General features: G+C 40.0%; 2 protein-coding genes across 2 annotated transcripts in view; both read right to left on the reverse strand.

Moving 5' to 3' along the window:
* SLC24A3 (solute carrier family 24 member 3) overlaps positions 1-25,621 on the reverse strand; it is a 555,181-nt gene that overhangs the window by 419,401 nt on the left and 110,159 nt on the right. The window lies entirely within an intron of this gene.
* Positions 19,435-25,621, reverse strand: part of LOC309550186 (piggyBac transposable element-derived protein 4-like) — a gene marked incomplete at its 5' end in the record, with an annotated part of 56,774 nt that continues 50,587 nt past the window's right edge. The window contains one exon of the mRNA XM_082250608.1: positions 19,435-20,214. Coding sequence (XP_082106734.1) covers positions 19,596-20,214 — 619 coding nt within the window. The 3' untranslated portion in view covers positions 19,435-19,595. The remainder of the gene's footprint in view (positions 20,215-25,621) is intronic.

Raw genomic sequence — 25,621 nt, forward strand, 5'->3', positions numbered from 1 at the left:
TTAAATAAATCTTTCCTGTAGTTAGTAGACGCAATAACTTTTGCGCAAACCAATCAAAATAGGGTTATTGCGATTTTTTTTACCAAAAATATGCAGCAGAAAAAAAATTGGTCTAAAATGTTAAAAGATTTTGATTTTTTTTTTGGGAATGTTATATAGCAGATTGTGAAAAATATTGTTTTTTTTTTTTTTCTCAGAATTGTCGCTCGAAAAATCGCAGACGTGATCAAGTACCACCAAAAGAAAGCTTTATTCGTGGGGAAAAAAGTACATCAATTTTATTTAGATACAGCATCATACAACCTCGCAATTGTCCGTTAAAATAACGCAGTGACGAATCGCAAAAAAAAACCTGGTCATTAAGGGGGCAAATGCTTCTGGTCCAGACGTGGTTAAAGCATAACTAAAAGTAAACCCTGCTTGCATGAAAAAATAAAAAGAAATCATGATTTATTAATGAATGTAGAGCTGCTTTAATCTGTGTCTTTAATATTTGCTTGGAGTACAGCTTTAAAGTAGCAGGAAGCCGGAAATCTGAACCCAACAGGTACGATGATACCAAGTAAATTTCAGATACTTACACTGCTTGCATTAAAAAAAATAAAACACATTTTATGATTTCTGATTCTGAATAGAGAACTGCATTAATTTGTGTCTAATATTTCTGTCTGGAGTTCAGCTTTAAAAGTAACTTTATGTTCTTTATCCACTTAAGCCCCGGAAGATTTTACCCCCATTCCGACCAGGGGGTATTTTGCGATTCGGCACTGCGTGACTTTAACGGACAATTGCGCGGTCGTGCGACGCTGTACCTAAACGAATTTGGCGTCCTTTTTTCCCACAAACAGAGCTTTCTTTTGGTGGTATTTGATCACCTGTGCGATTTTTTGATCACGCGCTATAAACAAAAAAAGAGCGTCAATTTTGCAAAAATAGCAATATTTTTCACATTTTTTTATATGAAATTCCCCCCAAAAAAATGTAAAAATCAAAATTTTTTAACATTTTCGGCCAATTTGTTTTATGCTACCTATGCTTGGTAAAAAAAAATCGCAAAAAGCGTATTTTGATTGATTTGCGCAAAAGTTATCGCGTTTACTAACAAAGGGAAAGATTTTTGTCATTTTTGTTGTTTTTTTTTTAACGCGTAATGGCGGCGATCTGCGTTTTTTTTGCGGTACTGCGACATTGCGGCGGACAGATCGGACCCTTGTCTGACATTTTTGACACTTTTGGGGTTACCAGTGACATTTCTACAGTAATCAGTGCTATATATATGCACTGTTACTGTAAAAATACACTGGTAGTGAAGGGGTTAACTTTATTTGGGAGGGAGGGGCTGTGTGTGTCCCTAGGGGCGTGCTTTCTACTGTGATTGGCTGTGGCTTGAGCTGTAAGGACACTGATCAACGGATCTACATAGTAGATCCATGTGATCAGTGTCTTTACAGCGAGGAGAATGACAGGTGGCTTGTTTACACAAGCTGCCTGACATTCTCCCTCTCCCCCGCCGATCGCCGAGTGGCCGGCGGACATCGGGTCCGCTGGTCACACGCGCGGGGGGGTCCGTGACCACGCGGGAGTGCGCCTCCGGCGGCGCGCGCTCGCTCCCTAGACCCTCACAAGCAAGCAACGTAGCCCTACGTTAGTTTGCCTGTGAGGGGCTGACCGCCGACGTAGATAGTCGTGCGGCGGTCGGCAAGTGGTTAAAGTTGAGACAGGTCCTAATTAACAAAGAACATAAATCATCCTTGCTATGGTATGGGCCCCTGTATTTTTATATGAATACAAACATATTTAATTATTTGATATGAAAATTATTAGTATGGTACTTTCCCTCTCTTTATGCTTTGTCTTTGTGTCATGACAAAAAAAAAAATCATACATCTTACTTCATACTGTACATTCTCTCTTATGATGAATGTCAGCATTACAGTGGTACAAGGCTGGCATAGCACTGGGTAAGAGACGTTATTGTCAAATTTCCAGAAAATATTTATAATATAATTTCCACAAAGGGCTCCACAGCAAGACGCTGCAGACTAAACAACTCTTTAAATCTGCAAAGAAGGACTACAAAGAAAGGTAAATGAGAACAAATTAACCTCTTAGCGACCGCCCGCTGTAGATATACTGCGGCAGGGCGGCCGCTCTGCACCAGATCATGTACCTAGTACAAAAAAAAAAATATATATATATATATATATATATATATATATACACAGTATATATATATATATATATATATATATACACAGTATATATATATATATATTCATAGATTGTAGACACTATAACTTTTGGGCAAACCAATCAATATACATATACATAAAAAAATCTTGGTTTGAGAGCGCTTTGCAAGACAAGCACACTTTTTAACCGGTTGCCGACTGCCGCAAGTACATATACTGCGGCGGTCAGCCCCGACCAGGCAAAGGGACGTATATATACGTCACTAGCCTGTCACTGGCTTGTGAGCCAATAGCGGGCGAGCGCGCGCCTGCTGAGGCACGCGCCCGCCCCGCCTTGTTCCCAGACAAGTCAATGCGTGTGACCGGCGGACATCGGGTCACTCGCGTTCGTTCGCCGGGAAGGGAGAAAGGCAGGCGGCTAATGTAAACAAGCCGCCTGTCATTCTCCCCTTTGTAAAAATGGAGATCAGACGGTTCTACTATGTAGGACCGTTGATCTCTGTTCTTACACCAGTAGCCATGTCCAATCACAGTTAGAAACACGCCCCTAGGGACACACTTAACCCCTCCCTCTCTAATACAGTTAACCCCTTCCCTGCCAGTGTCATTTTTGCAGTAACAGTGCATATGTATAGCACTGATTACTGCAGTAATGTCACTGGTAACCCCAGAAGTGTCAAAAATGTCAGTCAAGGGTCCGATCTGTCCGCCTCAATGTCGCAGTCCCGCAAAAAAATTTGCAGATCACCGACATTACTCGTTAAAAAAAAAAACACCAAAAATTACAAAAATCTTTCCCTTTGTTAGTAAACGCGATAACTTTTGTGCAAACCAATCAAAATATGCTTTTTGCGATGTTTTTTACCAAACATATGTAGCATAAAACAAATTGGCCAAAAATGTTAAAAAAATTTGATTTTTACATTTTTTGGGGGAATTTCATATAAAAAAATGTGAAAAATATTGTTATTTTTGCAAAATTGACGCTCTTTTTTTGTTTAGAGCGCATGATCAAAAAATCGCACAGGTGATGAAATACCACCAAAAGAAAGCTCTGTTTTTAGGAAAAAAGGACATCAAATTAGTTTAGGTACAGCGTCGCACGACTGTGCAATTGTTCGTTAAAGTCACGCAGTGCCAAATCGCAAAATAGGCCCTGGTCAGGAAGGGGGTAAAATCTTCCGGGGCTTAAGTGGTTAATGAAGGTACAAAGTTTAGCAACTCACATAGTTGATGATTAAAACAGGCACATCTAAGTATGCAGGCATCCGGGGTAAAGCTGTCCACATAGACCGTCCTCCTCACTGCCATCTATCATCATATATATTCATGCTGCGCTCCACGAACACTTCAAGCCTCTCTTTCAGATCGCTCTACTGCAGGGTAGTCTTCCCGGTCACGACTGCAGACTGACAGCGGTGAGATCCAGCGGTGCGGAAGATGGTCTATGTGGACAGCTTTACTTCGTATGCCTGTGTACTTAGATGTGCCTCTTTTAATCATCAACCATGTGAGTTGTTAAATGTTGTACTTTCATTAAATGTAACCATATTGCTACACTTAGAGGCGCCTCTCTTCTCTTTTATACTCTGTAGCTCCTGCTGGGTTTTGCTTCTAATCACTTTGTGGAGGCTGCCATTTGTGGATGGACATTTTATGGTTACACAACCATTGCTATAATCTTTGTATATAGAATATAAACGGAAAGACTTCTGAATAAATGGTTGTGGAACGAATCATCTGAGTTTCCTTTATTTCTTATGGAGAAATTTGCTTTGGTATAGAGTGCTTTGGATTACAAGCATGTTTCCAGGACACATTATGTTTGCAATCCAAGTTTTTACTGTACTGGGATTTTTTTGTTACCAAAAATACGTAGCAGAATACATATTGGTCTAAATTGATGAAGAAATTCGATTTTTTACATTTTTTTTATTGGGAATGTTTTATAGCAGAAAGTAAAAAATGTTTATTTTTTTTTCAAAATTGTCAGTATTTTTTTGTATATAGCGCAAAAATTAAAACATGTAGAGGTGATCAAATACCACCAAAAGAAAGCTCTATTTGTGGGGGGAAAAAAAAGGAAATTCATTTTTTTTCGTCCAATGGGGGGGCACTTGTTTCAGTTAGGGTCCTTTCACACGGCGCACTGCCCGACGTTCTCTGCTCAGTGGGGAATCGATCTGCCGATCCCCGCTGAGCAGGCAGGTGGCAGCTCTGTCTCCGCTCTGTGTGCAGAGATGGAGCTGTCAGATCCCCGCTCTCCTCTATGGGGAGATCGGATGAGAATGGACCGCCAGGGTTTCCATCCGTCCAGATTTCACGGACTGGATCGGCATCGGATAGCAGCGGGTTTAGGCGGAGATGTCTCTGCTGACATCCGCTGCCCCATAGGGATGCATGGAGCATCCGATCCGGTCCGCCTGAAAAACTGACAGGCGGATCGGATCACCCGTGTGGGCCTTAGTGTGTAAGAGCAGGTTCACACTTATGCGGGTTTTGCACACTCATTTGTGTGGAAAAGTCTCAATCCTTTTTTAAAAACGCAGCTGCACTAGAATTGCAGCTTGTTTTGCCTGTGGGTAGGAAATGTGCGTGTTTATGCACATGTTTATGACCCATGAATAAAGTTTGCATGTTCGCTAGAACTTTTCCCGTGTTCGAGATGTTCTGGTGCGAACCGAACAGGGGGTATTCGGCCCATTACTACTCATGACAGATGTACTTTATAATGAGAGGATGAGTGGAGCCATGGGGAACACCACACCCCTTCATTCCAGGTAAGCACTGCGCATTACAAGGTTAAAAAGTACTGTGGGGTGCCTGATACTCTGCTGGGTGTAAAACTGCCATATTATATGTTTGTCTGAATCTGTGTTTCTGGAGGTGAACCAGGGTTATCTCCTGTTAGTTGGAGCTTTGATGAGTAGAATTTAAATTTTTCTATTCTTTTTTTTTTTTTATATCTTTGCTTATGCTAGCTGCAAACCAAAAGTCCCTTAGCTTTTGGTTTTTTGAAATGTCTTTCTTCGAAGCAAAGAGGGAGATTTAAATTTAGTGTAAACTAGCTACATAATCTCATGTATTGACTTATTTTGCTATATCTAATTATCACATGTTGCTTGAATAATGAAATCTTTTATGTTAAAATGTATAGTTTCCTTTAATAAAACAGAATTATTACTGGATAACTAGGAATGAAACAACTGAAAAGAAACCTTTATGAAACCTGTTTATCTTGTAGTGTGTATCAGGTATGTGCATGTAGGCTCAAACATAACGTGGAGCTCTGATACTCACGATACGTGGTTCACTATGTCATTTTATTCAGGTTACTTTTTTTATTTTAATTTTTCCCCTATGATGTTGCTAAATCTTTGATGACTGGCCATCTGCGTGGGCTGCAAAAAACTAGAGGAAATGAAATGAGATGTTCTGCTCACAGCAGTCATTGCAATTTGCCATCTATCATGTAAGAAAATTAAATCATACCTTTGGTTGATTGCTAGGTTCAGTACTAACACTTTTCTTTTCCTTCAGTATCTATAAATCTAGGAATCATCCCTAATGCAATCCAAAGCGGGAATTGATTATTAAGATTTTTCTTAGGTCTGATCAATTAGATTAGCAACATTTTCTAATATTATTGCAGTGTAATGCTCATTAAAGCGGAGGTCCGGCCACAGAATCAATTTTTTTTTTTAATACTTCCCAAACAGTGATCCACCTCCCTTCATAATCCGGTGATATACAGTGTAATAATAGATTTGCAATCATAAATTCGTACTTTAAATAATGTTTGCAGAGGACCGCCATCTTTGTCTGGGTTTCCCGAAGCCGCAGTATGGAAATGTCTGCCCTGCTTCCTTGTTGTAGAGGGAGGAGGCCGGTGAATGCAGCGCGAAATCTCGCGCATGCTCAGTACTATGCGATCGGCATAATATAGGGACGCCTATCATCGCGTTATTTCTTGTTTGCAAATAACGCGAAGAGAGGAGCGGCCGGCCGCCTTCGTCACTGCCCATTGCATCCTGGGAGTGATGACTAAGAGCTCCCAGGACACATTGCGGGACAGGAAGTGATGGCGCGGGCCGCGGCCGAGGAGGGAGGAAGTAGAAGGAAAGGTGAGTATATTTTCTACAGAAACAAGGTAAGTAAAAAAAAATAAAAAATACGGGAATATCCAATACTGTTACAGGTGACAATAAGGAAGCGGATGCCACAAAATCTATTGTAACCAGGGCTTTTTTTCAGCGGGAACGCGGGGGAACGCAGTTCCGGCACCTCTAGCACTGAATGTATGACATGGCAAGGGGTGCTGGAGGGTCTACTGATGCTGGATCTATTGATGCTGGAGGGGATCAATTTTTTGATGGCAATCTATTGTTGCTGGTGGAGGGTCTTTTGATACTGTGGGTTAATTGTTGCTGGAAGGGATCTACTGTTTGGGGAGGGGTCTATTGTTGCTGGCTGCTAGAGAGTCTATTGATGCTGGCTGCTAGGAGATCTTTTGCTGCTGCTGGGGGTCTATTGCTGCTGGGGGGGTATATTGCTGTTGGCTGTGGGGGGATCAATTTTATTGCTTTTCTTGTTATCATAACCAAATTCCATACATTCCACTACAAAAATATACTTGGCTCTATATTCTCTAAAAGGGGCTGTACTGGAAGCTGGGTAGGGGTTGGATCCAAGTATCGGTGCTCAGAGGTGGAACCAAGGGTTAGTGCTCGAAGGTGGGTAGGGGGCAGAGGCACAAAGTAACTTAGAAAGGGGAGTTCCTGCACCTTTTCTCTGAGAAAAAAAGCCCTGATTGTAACGATTTTGTGGCCGGAACTCCACTTTAACTTCAATTTATTACAGGTTGGTCATTACATTAAAGTTCCACTTTGGGTTGGGGACCCATCCCCCTCTGGTTCCCAGCTCTCTCGAAGGATTGGATACATCCTTACAAAAATTGTACATGTACTTTTTTCCAGGGGTTTTCCATAGTCTGGTGACATCACTGGTCTTCCTTCTTATTCTGGAAGGTGGGCAGATCCTAAAAAACTGCTGAGTAATTCATTCTAATGTACAGTAATACCTTGGTTTGCGAGTAACCAAGTTTACAAACGTTTAGAAAGACAAGAAACATTTATTTTTACATTTTGCCTTGATATGCGAGCCCTGTCTTGATATACGAGCAGTATTAGACTCACATTGTTAAAGTGGTTTAGCAATGCTAAAGTGGTTTAGTACAGTATAAGCATGCCATCCCCTCTGCTACATAACATTATGTGTGTCTGTGCCTTTGCTGTATAAAAAAAATGCAGATTATACCTTATATCAGAGTGTCTCCTGGCACTCACGTGACAACTCATCTCTCTGCTCTCCCCAGTGGGTGGGTCAGAGCACTCCCACTGATGTCAGCCGGGGAGGAGAGGAGCAGAGAGCCAAGGAGTCATGTGAGCGCCGGGAGACGCTCTGATACCGTACTGTATAGGTAGAAATCAGCATCTTTTATATACAGCACAGGCACAGGGACACATAATGTTGTTTAACAGAGGGGATGGCATGCTTATACAGTAGTGTACTATAGATATGATAGCTGCATATCTTTATATCAATAAATGGTTGTGGAACGAATCATCTGAGTTTTCATTATTTCTTATGGGGAAATTCACTTTGATATACGAGTGCTTTGGATTACAAGCATGTTGCTGGAACGAATTATATATATATATATATATATATATATATATATATATATATATATATATATATATGTATATTTATATAAATAAATATTGGGCTTTAACCAGTAAATGGTATTTATATAAGGGACAAAATCTGCGCTGTGATGTAAACGATTATAAGTGAGGCTGCTAACACAAAAGGTAGTAGTGTCAATATACATAATATGTTGTGCAATAATAAACATAAAAAACTTGTGACAGAGAATGAGTTAGATGGTGTACAGTATATATTTGGTGAAAAATACAGTTGCCACAGCAACGCCAATATACATGAAGGTACTTCTCAAAGTGCTCCGATGTCCATTTTATATTGTTATACTTTTATCTGGTAATAAACCTACTACACTATTGGAACACTCTCTGGGCTTGTGGTGAGCTTTATGTATCCCTAGTTGGAGTACATCCGGAGGTGCCATTAGAAGTGGGTTGCCCTTCTGACTCCAGAGGGATTTTCATTCATACATAGGCGGGTATGCTGCTGTAATGGTAGCCATTTGCTCTGGTGAGTTTTGAATCTGAGCACTTTGAGAAGTATCTTTACGTATTTTGGCGTTGCTGTGTCAACTGTATTATTTAACTAATTATATACACCGTGGGACTCATTCTCTGTCACCTTTGGGTTTTTGTTCTTTTTATTTTTGCACTTTTTTTTTTTTTACTCAGTTTTTATGTGTATTATTGCACAACAAGTTTATATATTCTGTATATTGGTGCTACATCATTGTATTTCATAAACGGTACATTGACCTTACAGATAAAATCAAAGAAAAATCAAATTGGTGTGCAGCCAACTTTAGATAATGTTAAGTTTATTGCCAAGTGATTGTTGGTGATTGGATAGTGGATTTTAGTGTTTATATATAAATGTGGGGAACTATACGAATGGCTTAATAAAGGATAATTATGCTATCCGAAATGTTGCCTTACTAGATGAAGTAATCCTTCTTTGCTGCTGACACTAATAATGTCTATAGTGTTCTCTGCTTGGAATAAGCCATGAACCTGTTTTACAAGAAAAAAACTCCCTTGTGCCAACTATTATTTATACGTGGAATATTACTGAACTCCCTCCAAGGTGCCTCGAGGGTTATAGTCATTGAACAGGGGCATCTCTCCTAGTGTGCATTTAATTTCTTAGAGGATTAGCACTATGACAAGCAGAAAAATCTTTCTGATTATAGGAACCATTTTTGAAACCAAAAGAGCCTCTACATCAAGGATTGGAAATTAATTTTCCCAAAAGACCACATGAGAGACTGGGACTGTTGTGGAGGGTTGAACTTAATTCATTAAAAAGTTTGGACCTGTTATGGTCCCTAAGAACAAAAAAAAAACATACAGAAACACCTGGCACTAGGAATAATAGGTACAACTGCTCATGAAATAGGTCTCTTTCAGACAGTGTGTGGCTGAGCCATCATTTTACTGCCCCTGGCTGCCCACTTGAACAGTAAAATAACAACCAGATTGGGTTTTGCACATGTGGCTGCAGCATTTTTAGCTTGGGCTGCAACGTTTGACAAGTGGCACCACTTGTCAAGCTTGCCTATTGAGCTCAATAAGGCCAGGCTGAAACCACGTGTAGTGCACACAATTGCAGCGTGGTAGTGTAGGAATTATAAGATTAAATCAGATGGTGAGGAGGCGATATAACAACTCCTCCGTGCCTCTCAAATGTCCTCTGAAAAGGACTGTGAATGTAAGGAGAGAGCCTGAGATTGATACATTGTGGATTTCTGTAGGTCCTGACCTGGTGTGAATAACAGGTGCACATCTCCTGGGGTTTGCTCAGGAAGAACTTGGCTGGGCAGCAGAGTGGCAGGAGAGTGTCAGGACGTCTTTTAGGCAATGCTCTTCCAGCAGAAATGAGCCTCTCCACTGTACCATCAACTCCTCAGGCTCTCTCCTTCCAATTTTTGCAGCTCTCTATACAGACATCTGTCAGTGTGCCTCATGCTGACAAAGGAGGTATCAATGGCCAGATAGAGACAACCAAAAAGCCAGATGTGGCTCTGGGGATGTAATTTACTCAGGTCTGCATTTCACACCCTCTGGACTTCACATTGTGAGATGTATTTTCAAAATAATGCTTGGTATTATAGTAAACGGGTAAAGGGCCTGCTTTGCCATGGCAGGGGGCAGCAACTTACTTGCCTCCATAGAAGGTAAGTTAAATATACTCCCACCCCCCCCACCCCCCCCCCCACAAAAGAAAAAAAAACTACAAGTGGTTCTTTCTGGGCTCCAAAGGTTTGCAAACCTCTCCTATCAACGATGATACAGCTGAGGTTTTTAGAGTAAGGAAGAATTTTTGGGTCTACAGACTGTTTACCCTCTTGCTATAAAATACTGACCCATATGTCTGGGATACTGGACTGCTATAGCTTGTTGGATAGACATGCTCATTTTTTTAGTTAATATTAAAAACACAAAAAACGGCAGATGCAAACCCGGCACGTAAGACTGCAAGAGCAGTTGGGATCTTGATTATTAAAGATGCGTTCCATTGTCTAAACACTATGCAAGGCTCATGCTCCTCCTTTTATACATTTTGCTAACAGATTTCAGTCAGGTCCTAATATACTACTACTACACTTACGCACTTTTAAACCTCCAGCAACATTTTCACTACAAGAGCAGTAAAATGTTCATGACCTTTTAAAGGTAAACTGTAGTGGGGCAACCATTGCTGATCTCATTGACATAGAACAAGCATGTAGGTCAATAAGGTCAGCAATGGCCATCCCTTTAGGTTAAATAAATAAGTCAAAACAGAACTACTGATTTGCACATATGTTTCAGGTCACTGAAGCTGCTGGATCACCTTGACAGCCAGGGACCTGACATTTTGAAAAGGAAAGGCTGGCAAAATAAGCCCCCTATATTTTTTCACGACAGTGATCACCTGAAATCTTGTAAAAAAAAAAAATCACAGTAAAGTTTGGTGCTGTATCACATATTAGTTAGCTCTTGGGAACAAAGATTTCTTTATTTGGTGATGAATGTGTTATATAAGATGTCTGTAATCTTCAAACAGGTTATTAGCTATAAATCAAAGGGTAATGAGGAAGTATATTGCAGGGATTAGTAAAGCCACCGTAGGGCACTGTTCCAAATGATTATTGCACAGACAAGACAATTGCTAGCACAGTTTAAGAGAAACATGAAAGATCAGTGACCCACGGTCAATCAGATGACCCTCAATCCCATGATAAACTAGCGTAATGAAGAGCTTCTGTGGACTCTTATTCAGTTTGTCATTATAAGTCTCCAAACCAAACTGTTTGGTTCAAGATTGTGCTTGTCTTTGCTGCATGATATTTTGTAATATTCTGAGTTTTTGGCAGCCTCCTAAATCTTCATGGAAAATAACTGCTGATTCCTGCCATACCAGCGCTTCAGTATGAGAGCATGACTGTTTCGTAAATACATTTTAATGCAATATTATGACTGTATGCTGGAGCATACCTTTACACCTACTGGTGCAGAGGTCAGCATGCCAGCATTGTCTATTAGCCACAATCATTAGGTATTCAAGTACTATATTTCTGGCTTGGAGAGATCTTAAATGACCTGCACAAGGTGCATTTACTGGAGAAAATTATCTATGGAAATCCTGAACCCCCACCTTCCATATGCATATAATCTCCCTTTAAGAAGAACTATAGGAAAAAACAAGACTATAATTTATTAGATTGACAGCGTGTAAGCCATCTATCAACACAATTCATTCAATGTACCTACATCCCAAACTTATATACAACATACACATAGGAATGCATTCCAGGAAACCCCTTAGGATTTTAAAGGTACCAACTTTCCATATGTGTAATGAAACCCCCAATTACTTTCACTGGTAAAAATCAGATTTTACCAATTACAATTACAGCTGCAAAATCCTTAAAAGATTATACATTTCTCCAGTAACCACCCCCCTTCCCCCCCACGAAAAAAAAGACAAGCTAAAGTGGTACTAACCCCCATCATCCATACAATTCCCCAAATTAACTTCAGTCACACCACTGAAAATCGAAAGCTTATATTACTTTATTACTAAAAGATATGACATATTACAGTTACCCGTGTGCCACTATTATTGTAGATATATGGTGGAGATGGAATTCTCTATGCATTTCGTAGACCTGTGTTTACTTCTTCAGGAGTTATATGAGTTGTATGTTTATAAGTAGTACAAACATATACAGACATTAAAGTAACACTAAACATAGTCCTTATTATCCAAACAAAATCTATACACATTCACTATTTAATGACCCTGCTATTTATTTATCATGACATTGTTTTCTACTGTGTTTTTCTGCTCGTTGTAAAGTCCTCCTTGATCTTCTGAACCTCCCATATTCAACCTCACTTTTCTTTGAATGGAACAATCAATTTGTGTTAGTTGCAGTCATGTACACTGCTCTATGCACACTATACATCCCATAGTACATAGTCCCAAGTTCATCTCTGGAGCAAGCAAAAGAGAGTGGCTATATTCCTACATACAGGAGGACCATGGAGAATAAATGTAGCCACCTACTACATTACACCTACTCTACTAGGAAGCAACAATAAAAAGGAATTTGGAGAATTGGAGGAGGCTTAGCGCAAAACAAGGTCTTTTTTGAGTTAAGAATGCATGCTTCCTAATCAAGATGGTTGAAGACGTGCACCTGGAAGAAGCCAGGGAGAAGATGCTGGCACCGGCAAGGGACCTAGTGTGCGTGAGACCACTGAAGAATAATTGAATATCCCTGACTTTAGTTCCGCTTTAATGTCACTTTGATATCCCAGAATACCTTATTACCAATGATATAAAAGTGTGCATTATATATACCACCTACATGATCAAAACATAAACTCCAGGGAAATATTTTTAAAAAATCTGCTGGGCTACAAATAGATACAAATAGATAAATCTCAGGAGTTGTATGCTACCTCTTGGATCGCTGCCTGTTCTTTACAATTTAATTGAAGCTGGGAAGTATCGCTATACATTGCTGCTCCAAAAGTTAACTAGAGGCTCTCCTACGCACAAGCTGTCCTGCCTGCCCCTCCACCCCCCTGTCCATACACTAAAATGCTTTGTATTTGTGAATGGGTTCTGTGACTGAACAAAACTAGAGGAGGGGTGGAGAAATGACAGGACAGCTTGTGTGTAGGAGAGCTGCAAGTCTCCTTTTCAAGTGCCTAATGTATAGCAACAGCTTTACCTCCCAGCTTCAATGAAATTGTAAATAACAGGCAGCCATTCCAGAGGTGGCATTCCCCCTTTGAGATTAAATTACTTGTTGCAGATTTTTTTTTAAGTTTTTTTTTCCTGTAGTTCTTCTTTAGGCATTACTGATTTAATCCCTCATTTTGATTGTCCAGGTCAGGATCTTCTCATCCCTGTGTGTCAGGGCGTGGTTTGGCAATGGACTCTGCTCACTGAGCTACCTGAGATGCTGGACATGGACAGCACCTTGTCTGATCCATTGGACAACCCCGACTTGTGCCTTGACTTCTGCTGAACCTTGAACTCTTTAGCTCCTCTCAGGAGCTTCTTGATTTAAGTCACGTCTCTGCACTTTCTGTTTGCCAGATTATTGAGCTCCACACATTATCCTGCCCGCTGCTTCGAGCTACCTCTAGTGCTACTTGGAATTGACCTTGACTTATGATCCCTGACTACGAAACTCTTTTCGTGCACCGATCTTGGATTGTGACCCCCCGACTACAAAACTCTTCTCCTGCACCGGCCTTTGCTTTTGACTCTGACACCGATAATCTGTCTAGCAGTTCAGACAATTTAACCTCTTAAGAACTAAGAACTGTGCTTAGCCTGATGTTTTTGGTGATTGATCTCCCCCCACTACAGGTATTCTCCTAACACTGCATTTTTTAAACCCCCCCACCCCTATTTGTTTACTTTTACATTTTTTTCTGTATATGTCTAAGGGTGGAGAAGGCAAAGTTTACCTTTTCTAGAAAACAGACAATGCAGTCAAGGGGCTGCTGTACATTTAAAAAAAAAAAAATGTGCAATTAAATAATAATTTTATTTTGTCATATCTGTAGGCCATTTGTTAGAGTCCTGGCCAACAAAAACCCGATTAGCAATCCCTCTGTGCTGCCTTATTACTAAGATGTGAAAACCATTGGACGCTCACTCCCAGCATTACAATAATGAAAACCAAATAATGCAGGACTAGGGGGCTGTTATCTGGGACTGACCTACAGGTATGACACTAAAAAAGAATACATGTTTTACAAAGCGGACGTTGTTTTTTCTTTTTTTAATTATTATATACTGGGATCATTAATGGCTTAGAATATATTTTGGTAAAGGTAAACTTGGTAGCTAAGCTTACATGATCCCACCTCCCAGCTGTGACTCAGCAGTCCTCCCATACCTAATGCAGATACAGAGCAGGAGCTCATGGGGAGGGCTGGGCTGGGTAAGCTGGACAGCAGGAATTTAGTGCTTCTGCTGATAAATTAGAATCGGTGCACAATAGCTTTAGCTACAGAGGTCATTGTGGTCCTGTTTAAAGCTTGTTTATTATGATAGTAGAGCCTGGCTATAGGCTTACTATAAATTGTATATTAAGCACTACTAATAATACTGTAAATTAACCAATATAATATAACTAAATTCAGGCATGAAATGATCCGTGTGTTTCCCCATTCTGGCGACTATTCAACATACAAATTCTGTTTTGTCTCTTGTGTTGAAAATGGATATGGTGTCTCCACCTGAAAATCTAGTAAGAATAATGATATGTCTGCTGGGTGACAAACTTGTCCTCTTTGACTGCAAAAAATGTCAAGAGCTGATGTGTGATCTGTAAATAAATCACAAGGCTATAATGTAGGGCTCCTTCTGCAAGCTGCCACTGTAGGAATACAGAGACTGCAAGGCAACATTGGAAGCTTCTATACTATAAGTAATAAATGTAATATTTTTTTTCCGTATATTTAGAATTGTTTTTATGTATTATAATGGTGCCTAGCTAGAAGTCTTGCATCTGGAGCTCTGCTTTAACCTTTAAGGAGCCATATTTTCTTAAAGAATCAGTCCGCCAAAAGATATTTTCATTTTTGGTAGGTGCAAATGAGTTATTGTTTTTTTCTCTGGTGATGAGATATATCATTTCTACTTCTAAGTCTTATTACCCCTGTTGCTTAAGAGTATTGTTCATTCAACATATGAGGTATGTAATGTTACAGAAGCATGTCATAAACTGAAAACATACCAGAGAAGATAGTCAAGACTGCAGACAGATACTGGTATTGAGGCTAGAGGTTTTCAGTAGATGACAGTCAAAGACTGGGGACATGTTATGCAAGACTTCTAGAAATCACTGACATTAGAACCCCCTTTGCAAATCAATGCTCACACTCCCACTACTGGGGCTGCAAAGAGCTACACAACAAGTAACTAAGGTCTCATGCCATAGGGTGGACCTCAGAATAAATACGATATAGGGAGTAGACATTCCTATTGGCAATGGGAGAGCAAAATTGCAAATACAAATGCAAAAACCTCACGGCTGGACTGCCTGTGAGATAAAACATCTATGAAAACAGCTCTATATTGACCTTGCACCAGACCTGTAAAAGAGCAGCATTACCAGAATGTCCGCTAACAAATGGAACTTTCTAAAATGAACATAACATACACATTGTAATGTTGCATTTGTACTAATGCTTATCAGGTCTTAACGCTGCTCTAAAAGGACCCACCAGAGTAAACAGAAATTTGGAGTCCATCCAGCTCTGGGAATTAAAGCCTGTGTGAGTGTACGGATTCCCATCTGTTTTCAAATCAATAACGAGTCTTTTTCCATGAGTTTTATTCATTTAACCCACTTCCATCGTCTAGAGGGCTTTATTTGCACTATAAAAACGAGTCGGCTGATTGATTTTCATCATTATTTTTAAAGCCTTCCAAGATTTGCATTCACAGTTGTAAACTTGCCTGGATGGACGGCTAATGTCCAGAATTACATTTATAATATTTATTTGGCAGCTCATTTGAGCAGCTAATCACTAGCAATTACATCATTTAAATCAAAATTAAAAACATTATCTCGAATTGTTTTTACAGCACTTAAAATACAAACTTGTAAGCCAGACAGCTCATGTTTCGGCCTTTGTTTCTTTTCTTTTTTTTTTTTTTTGTTTCCCCATTTTACGAAGGAGTATGCAATTATTTTCTAAAAGGCTAACTCGACACATTTGTTTATTAACCTGCTGAACCCACACTAGCCGATTGCCATACAAACAAGCTTAGTTTTCCATTCGAAGCCTGGTCTCCAAGCTCCAGGTTGTTGCATTGTCCAAAGGTGTCCTGTTTGTCCTCATGTACTCTTTACCCTGAAGCACAGCAAGGTGCAGGCTAGATTGAGTGTAGAACTGCAGGGGTAGCTCTGGATAATGTAGAGGGATGAAGCTTCCACACCTGGCTTAAAAAGGTAGAATAAAATATATTTGCTTTTAAGAAGGAAGGGAAATGGATTACATGCCACAATCTTGGCATTCAGGACATGCTTAAAGAGTGGATTTCATAGTTAGTAATTATTGAGCACTGAAAATACAGGGAAGTGGTAGGAGAATATTTTACCTGGCATTTCCTTTAAAGCTGATTAGCTAAACTTCTGACAAAAAAGATTTTTGGGAATTTGCACTGTAAAACTAAATTACCACTAATGAAGTGTATGACATGTGTGGCTGCTGCTGCATTAAGGAAAACTTTTGCTTTTATTCAGCTTGTAAAGCACAGTAAGCACTGAACTTCTGGCACTGAAACTTACAGATCCGGCTGTAGTATAGAGATCTTAGCAGGTTGTTCTAGTGGCATCCCCTGCATTCTTTTCACTAAATATAATTCATTCTGTGAATGCTAGAGGTGTGGATGAACGCCACCGTCTCCCTTCCTTCAATCACATAATGCTTTGTGAAAAGAATACAAGGCCTTTTCTGAATGTAAGAAGCACTGAGTGAGCAACCTGCTGTCACTTGTATACTGCAGCCAGATTTGTACATTTCAGTGCCAGAAGTTCACCGCTTACTGTACGAACTAAATGTAAGTCAGTTTTCCCTTACACAGCATCAGCCACATATGTTATACCTTAGACCAGCCACCAGGGTGCCATCAGGTTTACTCAAGGGTGCCTTGGCAAAATGCTGAAAAATTGCCCAATAAATTGTATAAAAGCCAGTGGGTGGATGAAGCCTGCCTTTTAGTTACACAAAGCCACAGGTTATTATTGTGCACCTTTACAACCTTCTAGCTGCCGGCGTCTTAACAGCTATTGACCTCATCAGTTGATAAGGAGGAAGTCGGGTGCCTGCACAGCATTCTCATTTGCCCCTCTCCATCAGCACTGGAGACACAATGGCTGAATGAGGGAGAAGAGAAACACCAAAACACTAGTCAGTACCAGTGTGCTAATGTGTGTTTGTTTTGGAAGAATAAATCACCTCTAACATTGGGTATCCTATGTGTGTAGATGCTACTGTGATATGTACTATTATTTTAGCTTTTTACATTTGATATCGGGGTGCCTCAAGATTGTGCAGAATTATGAAAGGTGCCTTGACTAGAAAAAGGTTGAAAAACATTGCCTTAGACTACTGGAGCGTAGGATAGAAGAGGCTGAAGAGAATGATCTAGCAGCTCGAAGGAGCAGAGGAGTGGGTAGGTAAATCTTCTTTTCTGTGTCCCACCGACCTAAATGGATAATTAGACTTTGCAGTGGGGGTGCAGCCCCACTTCAAGGGATCATTTTAAGATTTCCTGGAGTTCAGCTTTAAAATAATGTACATTTGTGACATTAACTACACATTTCAGATTTACAGATACATGATCCAAATCAATTTAGTGATTCTGGAAATGTTTTTGTGGAGCCCTTAGTACAGTGACATGCTAAGCTTGACATTATGATCTTTATGATCAAACTACACTCCCTGAAGCTCTGTGTATGTTCCTATCAATATTCTGCTGCACAGAAATAGTTTATCACATACCTTCTATCGCATCATAAAATAGGAAGTAATTACAGGTCTGTCACAGGAGTAACATGCTTTGAATGATTAGAGAGACTAAAGTCTCTAAAATGTACATCAAGGCATAAATTAAAAAAAAAAAAAAAAGCATATTAATATCTCCCCGTGTTTTTTTTCCCTTTTAAAATGCTGCAAGTACAGAAAAATAACTGTTCTTCTGCTGGAAATCCAATGTACTCCTAACCTACCCATGGATCCTAAAAAATTTGAACTTTTGAACATTTCAAAGCCATTGTTTCTCATTTTTAGGGAATCTTTAATGGGACGTGGTGTCCGTATTTAAAAGTCTTTACCTAGTAACTATAGACCTGTTAGTTTAACTTCTATAGTTGGGAAGAAACTGGAGAGTTTAATAAAAGATCACATGGATGAGTTCTTGCTGCAAAAAAAAATATTTTAACCTCCCTGGCGGTATGATTATTTCGGATTTTAGGTGCTGAAAGTGGTACCATTATTTGGATGTAATTCTTAAGGATGAGCAGCCCAAATCAACTATTTATATATGATTTTTTTTTTTACTGTGCGTTCTTTATAACATACCGGGTATGATAAAGTTTGAAACACAAAATCCTAAATTATAATATAATAAATAACTATAAAATGATAAAAAATAATAATATAATAACAATAAAACTTTTTATTCAATAAATTAGAGTAAATAATGTTATCAAAAACACTGAGATTTTTTTTGGTCAAACAAGGATGCAATATTAGTAGTCATATTCAGTAAATGTCCCGGGTATGGAAAATTTTAAAACAGGGTACAGCACAAAGTTCAACGTCACAGTCAGGACAATAGTACCGCGTTTCTTTTTGGATTTTCCTTTCAGTGTCGTCACGTTTGGAACAGCAAACCACACACATCCTTGTTGTGGTATGTGGTCCATAAAGTGACGACAGGTCAGGCGTTCGGGGTTAACAACACCAGCAGCACGGTGTCCGGATCTACTTACAGCCATTGGTGTTTGGTGCCTGAGAAATATCAGTTCGGCAATTTTCCAAACAAAGTCTGCATGAACCACTCTTCTTTTTTAGGAGAATAAATGCGTTCCACAAACACTGTTCAAGAAGATGCCTGAATATTTTTTTATAATATTTTTTTTGTTGTTTCCGCATTGCCGGATAAAAAGTCATGGCCTGGTCAGCTCTGTTCACACCTCCCATGGTGTTGTTGTAATCTATTACCAGTTGTGGTTTCATTACATCTTTTCCACCTTTTCTGTGTACCATGAGAGTAGAGGTGTTGTGACTGGTACTCATCAGGCACACATCTTTTTTGTCGCGCCATCTCAGTGCCATCATTTTTCCTTTCTGCCAGGCAACTATTTCTCCAGGCTTGAGCTTTTTGTTGGCAAAGGTTGGGGGCATGTCCCGCCGGTTAGCTCTAACGTTCCTATACGCATGTTGCTGTGTAGAAGGAACTCATACAGTTCTTGGTACGTATAAAAATTGTCTGTGGTGACACAGTACCCCTGATTCAGCATAGCTCAATCAGCGTCAGAACTGAAGCGGTTGCCATTCCATAGCTGCTGAACCTTTAATTGAATTTGGTTCCTTTACCGGTGTATAGGACCGAATTCCAAATGTATCCAGAGCTGAATTCACATAGCATAAATTACTTTATGCCAAAGCGTGCTCTCTTGGATGCAATATACTGTATCCAGCTGAGTCTTCCTTTGTAGGCCATTAGACTTTCGTCTATACAAATGTCTCTTTCTGGCACATAGGACTGCTGGAAATTTTTCAAAATGATTTGATAAACGTCCCAAATCTTTTTGAGTTTTGGAGCTGGATGAGAAGTCTCGTCAAATTCGTCATTATTTGTAAAGTGCAAATACTTCATAATGAGCGAAAATTTGTATTCCGACATAACCATGCCAAAAAAAGGAGTGGCCAGTAATTTGTTGGTGGTCCAATACCACTTCTGCAGAGGTTTCCCCACCACTCCCTGCAGAATAATTAGGCCCAGAAACTTCCAGATGTCCGCTTTGGTCACGGGTTCCCACATCCTGCTCCTTGAAAACCGCTGATGCGCTGCAGCTTGTTGCTCCTGGTACCAATTAGTTTCCACAACAATCTTTTCAATAACCTCATCGGTCAAAAAGAGTTGCAGGTATGCCAAGGGGTTGTCATCCTCAACATCCACTTTGATACCAGGTGCTCCAGTAAACGGGAACCTTGGGGGCACTATGTGCTCCGTACCACAGTCGATCGAGCACCAAGTCCACACATCGCTGGGCACAGTCGCAGGATCATCGCTGCAATCGCTTTCTGCGTCGAACTTCCCCACGAATCGCTATCACTCCATTCTGCAAGCGATTCAGTATCGCTGTCGCCCAGCAGGTCATATACCGCTTTTGAGGTGGCGGCACGCTTTTTTGATGCCATGGTCGCTCTGCAGTATCCAGACACAAGGTACAGGACAAATGAAGGAAGGGCAATGGAGAAAGCATTGGGGGCAATCTAAGGTCAATTTATTTTATTTTAGTAATGTAATCCAATAGGATTACAGTGTATCAGTGTGTTTGTGCTTTTTACTTTTTGAATTTGCCGCCGGTTCCACCCCCCTGCGAATGTCACGTCGCAGGAGGCGGAAGCCGGGGCACACAGAGCATCGAGAGGAAGATCCGCCGCCGCAGACTGCCCGGATACATCGCTGGATCCCGATGACAAGGTAAGTAACCCCGCTTTCAGGATCCAGCGATGCTTCTGGCAGTACCCTGAGTGTGGCACGGGGTTACCGCTTTTGGCACTGAAATTTAACCCCGAGCCACACTTGGGAATACCGCTGGGAAGGTTAAGCAACAGATAGCATGAATTATTTTACAAGTCATGTGTCCACAGATAGCAGCCATCTTGGCCATGACGTATCCAATTTAGGGTGTGCCCCTATCCTCGATTGACTAATTCATTTGGAAGGATTGGGAAACAGGGATTTCGGGCACAAGAGTTTTTTTTAAAAAAGATTTCTTTTATTCAACAGAAAACTAAATATTTTAAAATCATAGAAAAATGCAGGCAGATAATTGTGTATTAAGGACACAGTGAGACCACAAAACAATGGTCTATGTTGTACAATATCTCAGTACATAGAACTTATAAAAGTAATTTACATACAGTTCAGAGTACAAGATCATTAATAGTCATATAATTCTTGGAAACGTGTTACTTGATATCAGAAGAGAACCGCCGACGGACACCCAAGCAGTATGGTGCCGGTCAGCGGGGTCGACTGAAAGTATAAGTTAACATTCACCATGTAACATATGACCTTTGCTCGACATGTTTCGCTTTCTTAGACAAAAAAGCTTCATCTGGAGCATATCATTTCTTTTGTCTGTACATATAGTAATAATAGTAACCAATGGTGGAGGTTCCCCATCCGGTGAGGACTGTGCGGAAGCTGGGAACAGCGTGGCAAGGGCCGACATACAAGCAGAGGAGATACGCTCCCTACATTAAGCTCTGGTCCTTTCCAAGTTTGATATGAGACATGGAGTGACTACCCTCACTACTATGTCACTATACATTGCCTATGTTTTTGAGCTTCCTAAAACACACAGTCCTCCTCGTTAAAGAATTCTCTATGGAAATTGAGATATGTGCCTGATTACTATATGTACAGACAAAATAAATGATATGCTCCAGATGAAGCTTTTTTGTCTAAGAAAGCGAAACATGTCGAGCAAAGGTCATATGTTACATGGTGAATGTTAACTTATACTTTCAGTCGACCCCGCTGACCGGCACCATACTGCTTGGGTGTCCGTCGGCGGTTCTCTTCTGATATCAAGTAACACGTTTCCAAGAATTATATGACTATTAATGATCTTGTACTCTGAACTGTATGTAAATTACTTTTATAAGTTCTATGTACTGAGATATTGTACAACATAGACCATTGTTTTGTGGTCTCACTGTGTCCTTAATACACAATTATCTGCCTGCATTTTTCTATGATTTTAAAATATTTAGTTTTCTGTTGAATAAAAGAAATCTTTTTTAAAAAAACTCTTGTGCCCGAAATCCCTGTTTCCCAATCCTTCCAAACAACAGATAGCATGGATTAATGAAAGACAGAAGTTGTCAGACAAATCTGATTTGTTTTTTATGAGGAGGTAAATAAAACCTTGGACAGAGGGGTGGCTGTGGACGTAGTATACTTGGATTTTGCAAAAACGTGTGACACACTTCCCCACACACAGTTAATGTGTAAGGTAAAGTCTATAGGCTGGGAAAAATGTGTTTGTAAATGGATAGAAAACTGTCTAAAAGACCAAATTCACAGCGTAGTGGATTAATAATTCATACTCTAAATAGTCTAAGGATATCAGCGGTGTACCCCATGGTTCAGAGTTGGGACCATTGCTTTTTTAAATCTTTATAAATTTTAGAGGGCCTGGGATTAAAAGTACCATTTTAGTCTTTGCAGATGACACTATGCTATGCAGTGGAAAAATGTTCTTACAGGATGTCTCCAACTTAAAATCCAACCTCAATGCACTGTTTAATTGGGCAACTATGTGAAAAATAAGGTTTAATGTTTAAAAATGCAAAGGTATTACTTGGGGGCTAAAAACATGCATGCATCATACATACTAGGAGGAGAACAGCTGGGGGAGTCAATGGTGGAGAAGGATTTGGGTGTTCTGGAAGATCATAAGCTTAATAATGGCACGCAATGTCAAGCAGCAGTTTGAAAGAACTCCCAGGAGCATGCCCATACACTGTGTGGTGAAAAGGTTCTTGGGAGCAGTAGTTCTGGACTCATGCTTACATTAATAGGAACAGAGCTCCCAGCCACTGCACCGTCATTGGGAGTTGTAAGGACTATTTCTTGTTACAAGAGGAATATGAAGTTAATGTCAAGAACACAGGGACATGACCTCAAACTAGCGAGAGAAAAGCACAAAACTAAACTTAGAAATTATTATTTTAGCAAAAGTTGATGCTTAGAATAGACTTCCAGCAGAGGTACAGAATCAGTCAACAGTAAGTGGATTCAAACATGCTTTGGACAAACATATATATCTGTACCAAAAATAAAAAAAACAAAAACAAACAAAGGCAGATGAAAAAACAATCAGGACAGACTTGATGGGCCATTCGGTTTTTTTCTGTGGCCACTCTTATATATAAAATAAAAAGAAAATATATAAAAGAAAAAATAAATGTTGTGACATAGAGGAGGGGAAAGAGGTTTAGGGTTAATTTGGGTTATTCATACACAAACTCTTTGCTCAGAAAAAAAAAAAAGAAAAAAGAAAACACACATTTTTGGACAATTTTGCTCTTTAGCTTAGTATGTAGTAAGATGTAACTTTTCATTGTTGCATTACAAATTCACATTAAACAGTACTTTTCTTTCTGTTTTCTTACATTTTATGTAACACCACCAAAATGTATTTTTAAGGCTTAAGTGGACTCCTGAAGAGGTTCTTCATAAACAGTAGATATCTTACTTAAGCTCTGACTAAACAAGATAAAGAATGTCCCAGAGCCCTTTGATTTGATTATTAATGCTTTATTTTCCAAACCCAAATCTGTGATAAAAATCTATCCAAGTTATGTGCAAATGTAGAAGAGATGCAAATTCACTTTTGACTGTTACATCTGCATGCACGTCACTAAGAAGGGGTACCTCATACCTCTGGCCATCTCGTGCATTTGCAGTGTTTGCTAATACTTTAGTAAATAGGTCACTGTTCCTAGCGAGGCTGGCAGCTGCCCAATGCACTAGAGAATTCTGCCGCAGGTACATGACAGATCTGTTGCTAAAGCCTATGAAAAATGAGCAGCTGAAAGGCTTTAGGTGTTGACAGGTTAAGCTCATGGATTATATTATTTTTGTATATATTGATTGTAAACTATGGACCTGATTTGTGCAAAGATGCCAAGAAAAGAATTACCTGCTAATCTCCAAATTGCTCATAAATGGAATATAATGTATCCTGTTTGTCTCAGTGTTAAGAGCAAAAGATTTAACTTACAATGCTCAATTAAACATATTTATTTAAGGCACTTTTATAAAATGGTACCAGTTTGACAGCTAAGTGTAGCTGTCCTGAAAAATATTTAAGGTAATGTACAAGGTTATATACTCGCTAAGCTCCTATTAAGGCATGATCAGCACCCTACTGCATTAATTTCTTAATAGTAAACCTCTAACAATTCCCTTCAAATACTTTTCAGGTTTCAATGAGCCCCTACTAAGCTGAATTTATTCAGGGTCAGTAGGAAGAATGTTCTCCTTACAGTAGTGGTCAAAATAATGCTTTACAGACAGCAAAAATATCTACCAAGTGGCACTGGACCCAGCATTTTGCAAACAAATCAGAAGGGAGGTCAATTAGCCACAGCTCAAGGAACCTTTACCAACATCTGAAGGAACCATAGTTGAGAATGGCTACTCTAAGATATAGCAACTCTGTTGTTTTTTTGCCTGTACTCCCCCTAGGAGCCATGATGTAATGGTCTGGAGTCAAGCTCAGAGGCCTGTAGCTATAGCAGTAGAGAGGCACCCACCAACCAGCTGGATAGGTACTGAAGCAGGTCACCTTGGCGGATGACACCGGCTCACCCGAGGAGCGGAGTATAGGTGCTAACTGGTGTTCACCGGAGCTCCTGATGGTGGAGATGGCTTTTACTGCATGTTAGTACCAGGCTGCAATCCTCAAGATCCCCTCAGTAGAAGATGAGCAAGCCAGGGTCCAGTAGCAGATAGAGCAGGTAGGGATAAGCATAAGCATAGTCAGTAAACAAGCCAAAGGTAGGTAATGAGTGGTTGCAGGTTGGAATCAAGCAGAAGCATAGTCAAGGAACAAGCCAAAGGTCCCCAATATGTGGCAGCAAAGTTACAGACGGCAAAAGGAGTGACAAGAGAAAAAGAGTTCAAGGCAAGATCATTTAACAACTTGCCAACCGCCCGCCATATATATACTGTGGTAGGATGGTCCGGCTGCACAAATCCACGTATGGGTACATCGGTCCACGGGAGCTGTTCTGGGGGTGAGCGAACGAAACAGCCGGCGTGCTCCTGCCTCCACTAGACAGCGGGGATGCTGATCAATGGAACCGACGCCCACGATTGCCGCCAGGCACCCATGATCGCTCCCCGCTGAGAGAGAAGGACTGTCAGCTGTTATAAACACAGCTGACTATTGTTCTCTCTGAAATGACCACAGAGCGCCTGTGATCCTTTTATATAGGATCACAGGTCTCTGTGGTAATTTCACAAGCCCAACCCCCCACAGTTATAAAACACTCCCCTAGGCTCTGACTTAACCCTTTGATCACCACTGTGTTAACCCCTTCCCTGCCAGTGTCATTATTACAGTAACAGTGCATATTTTTTAGCACTGATTACTGTAATAATGTCACTGGTCCTCCTAAAAGTGTAAAAAATGTCAGTTAAGGGTCTGATCCATCCGCCGCAATGTTGCAGTCCCCATTAAAAATCGCAGATCACCGCCATTACTAGTAAAAAAAAGAAAAATAATAATAATAAAAATTAGACGTAATAACTTTTGCGTAAACCAATCAAAACACGCTTATTGCGATTTTTTTTTTTACCAAAAATATGTAGCAGAATACAAGTTGGCCTAAAAGGATGAAACATTTTGATTATTACATTTTTTTGGG

The sequence above is a fragment of the Pelophylax lessonae genome (genome assembly GCF_965119305.1).
Source record: "Pelophylax lessonae genome assembly, chromosome: 3".
In the NCBI taxonomy this organism is placed as follows: Eukaryota; Metazoa; Chordata; class Amphibia; order Anura; family Ranidae; genus Pelophylax; species Pelophylax lessonae.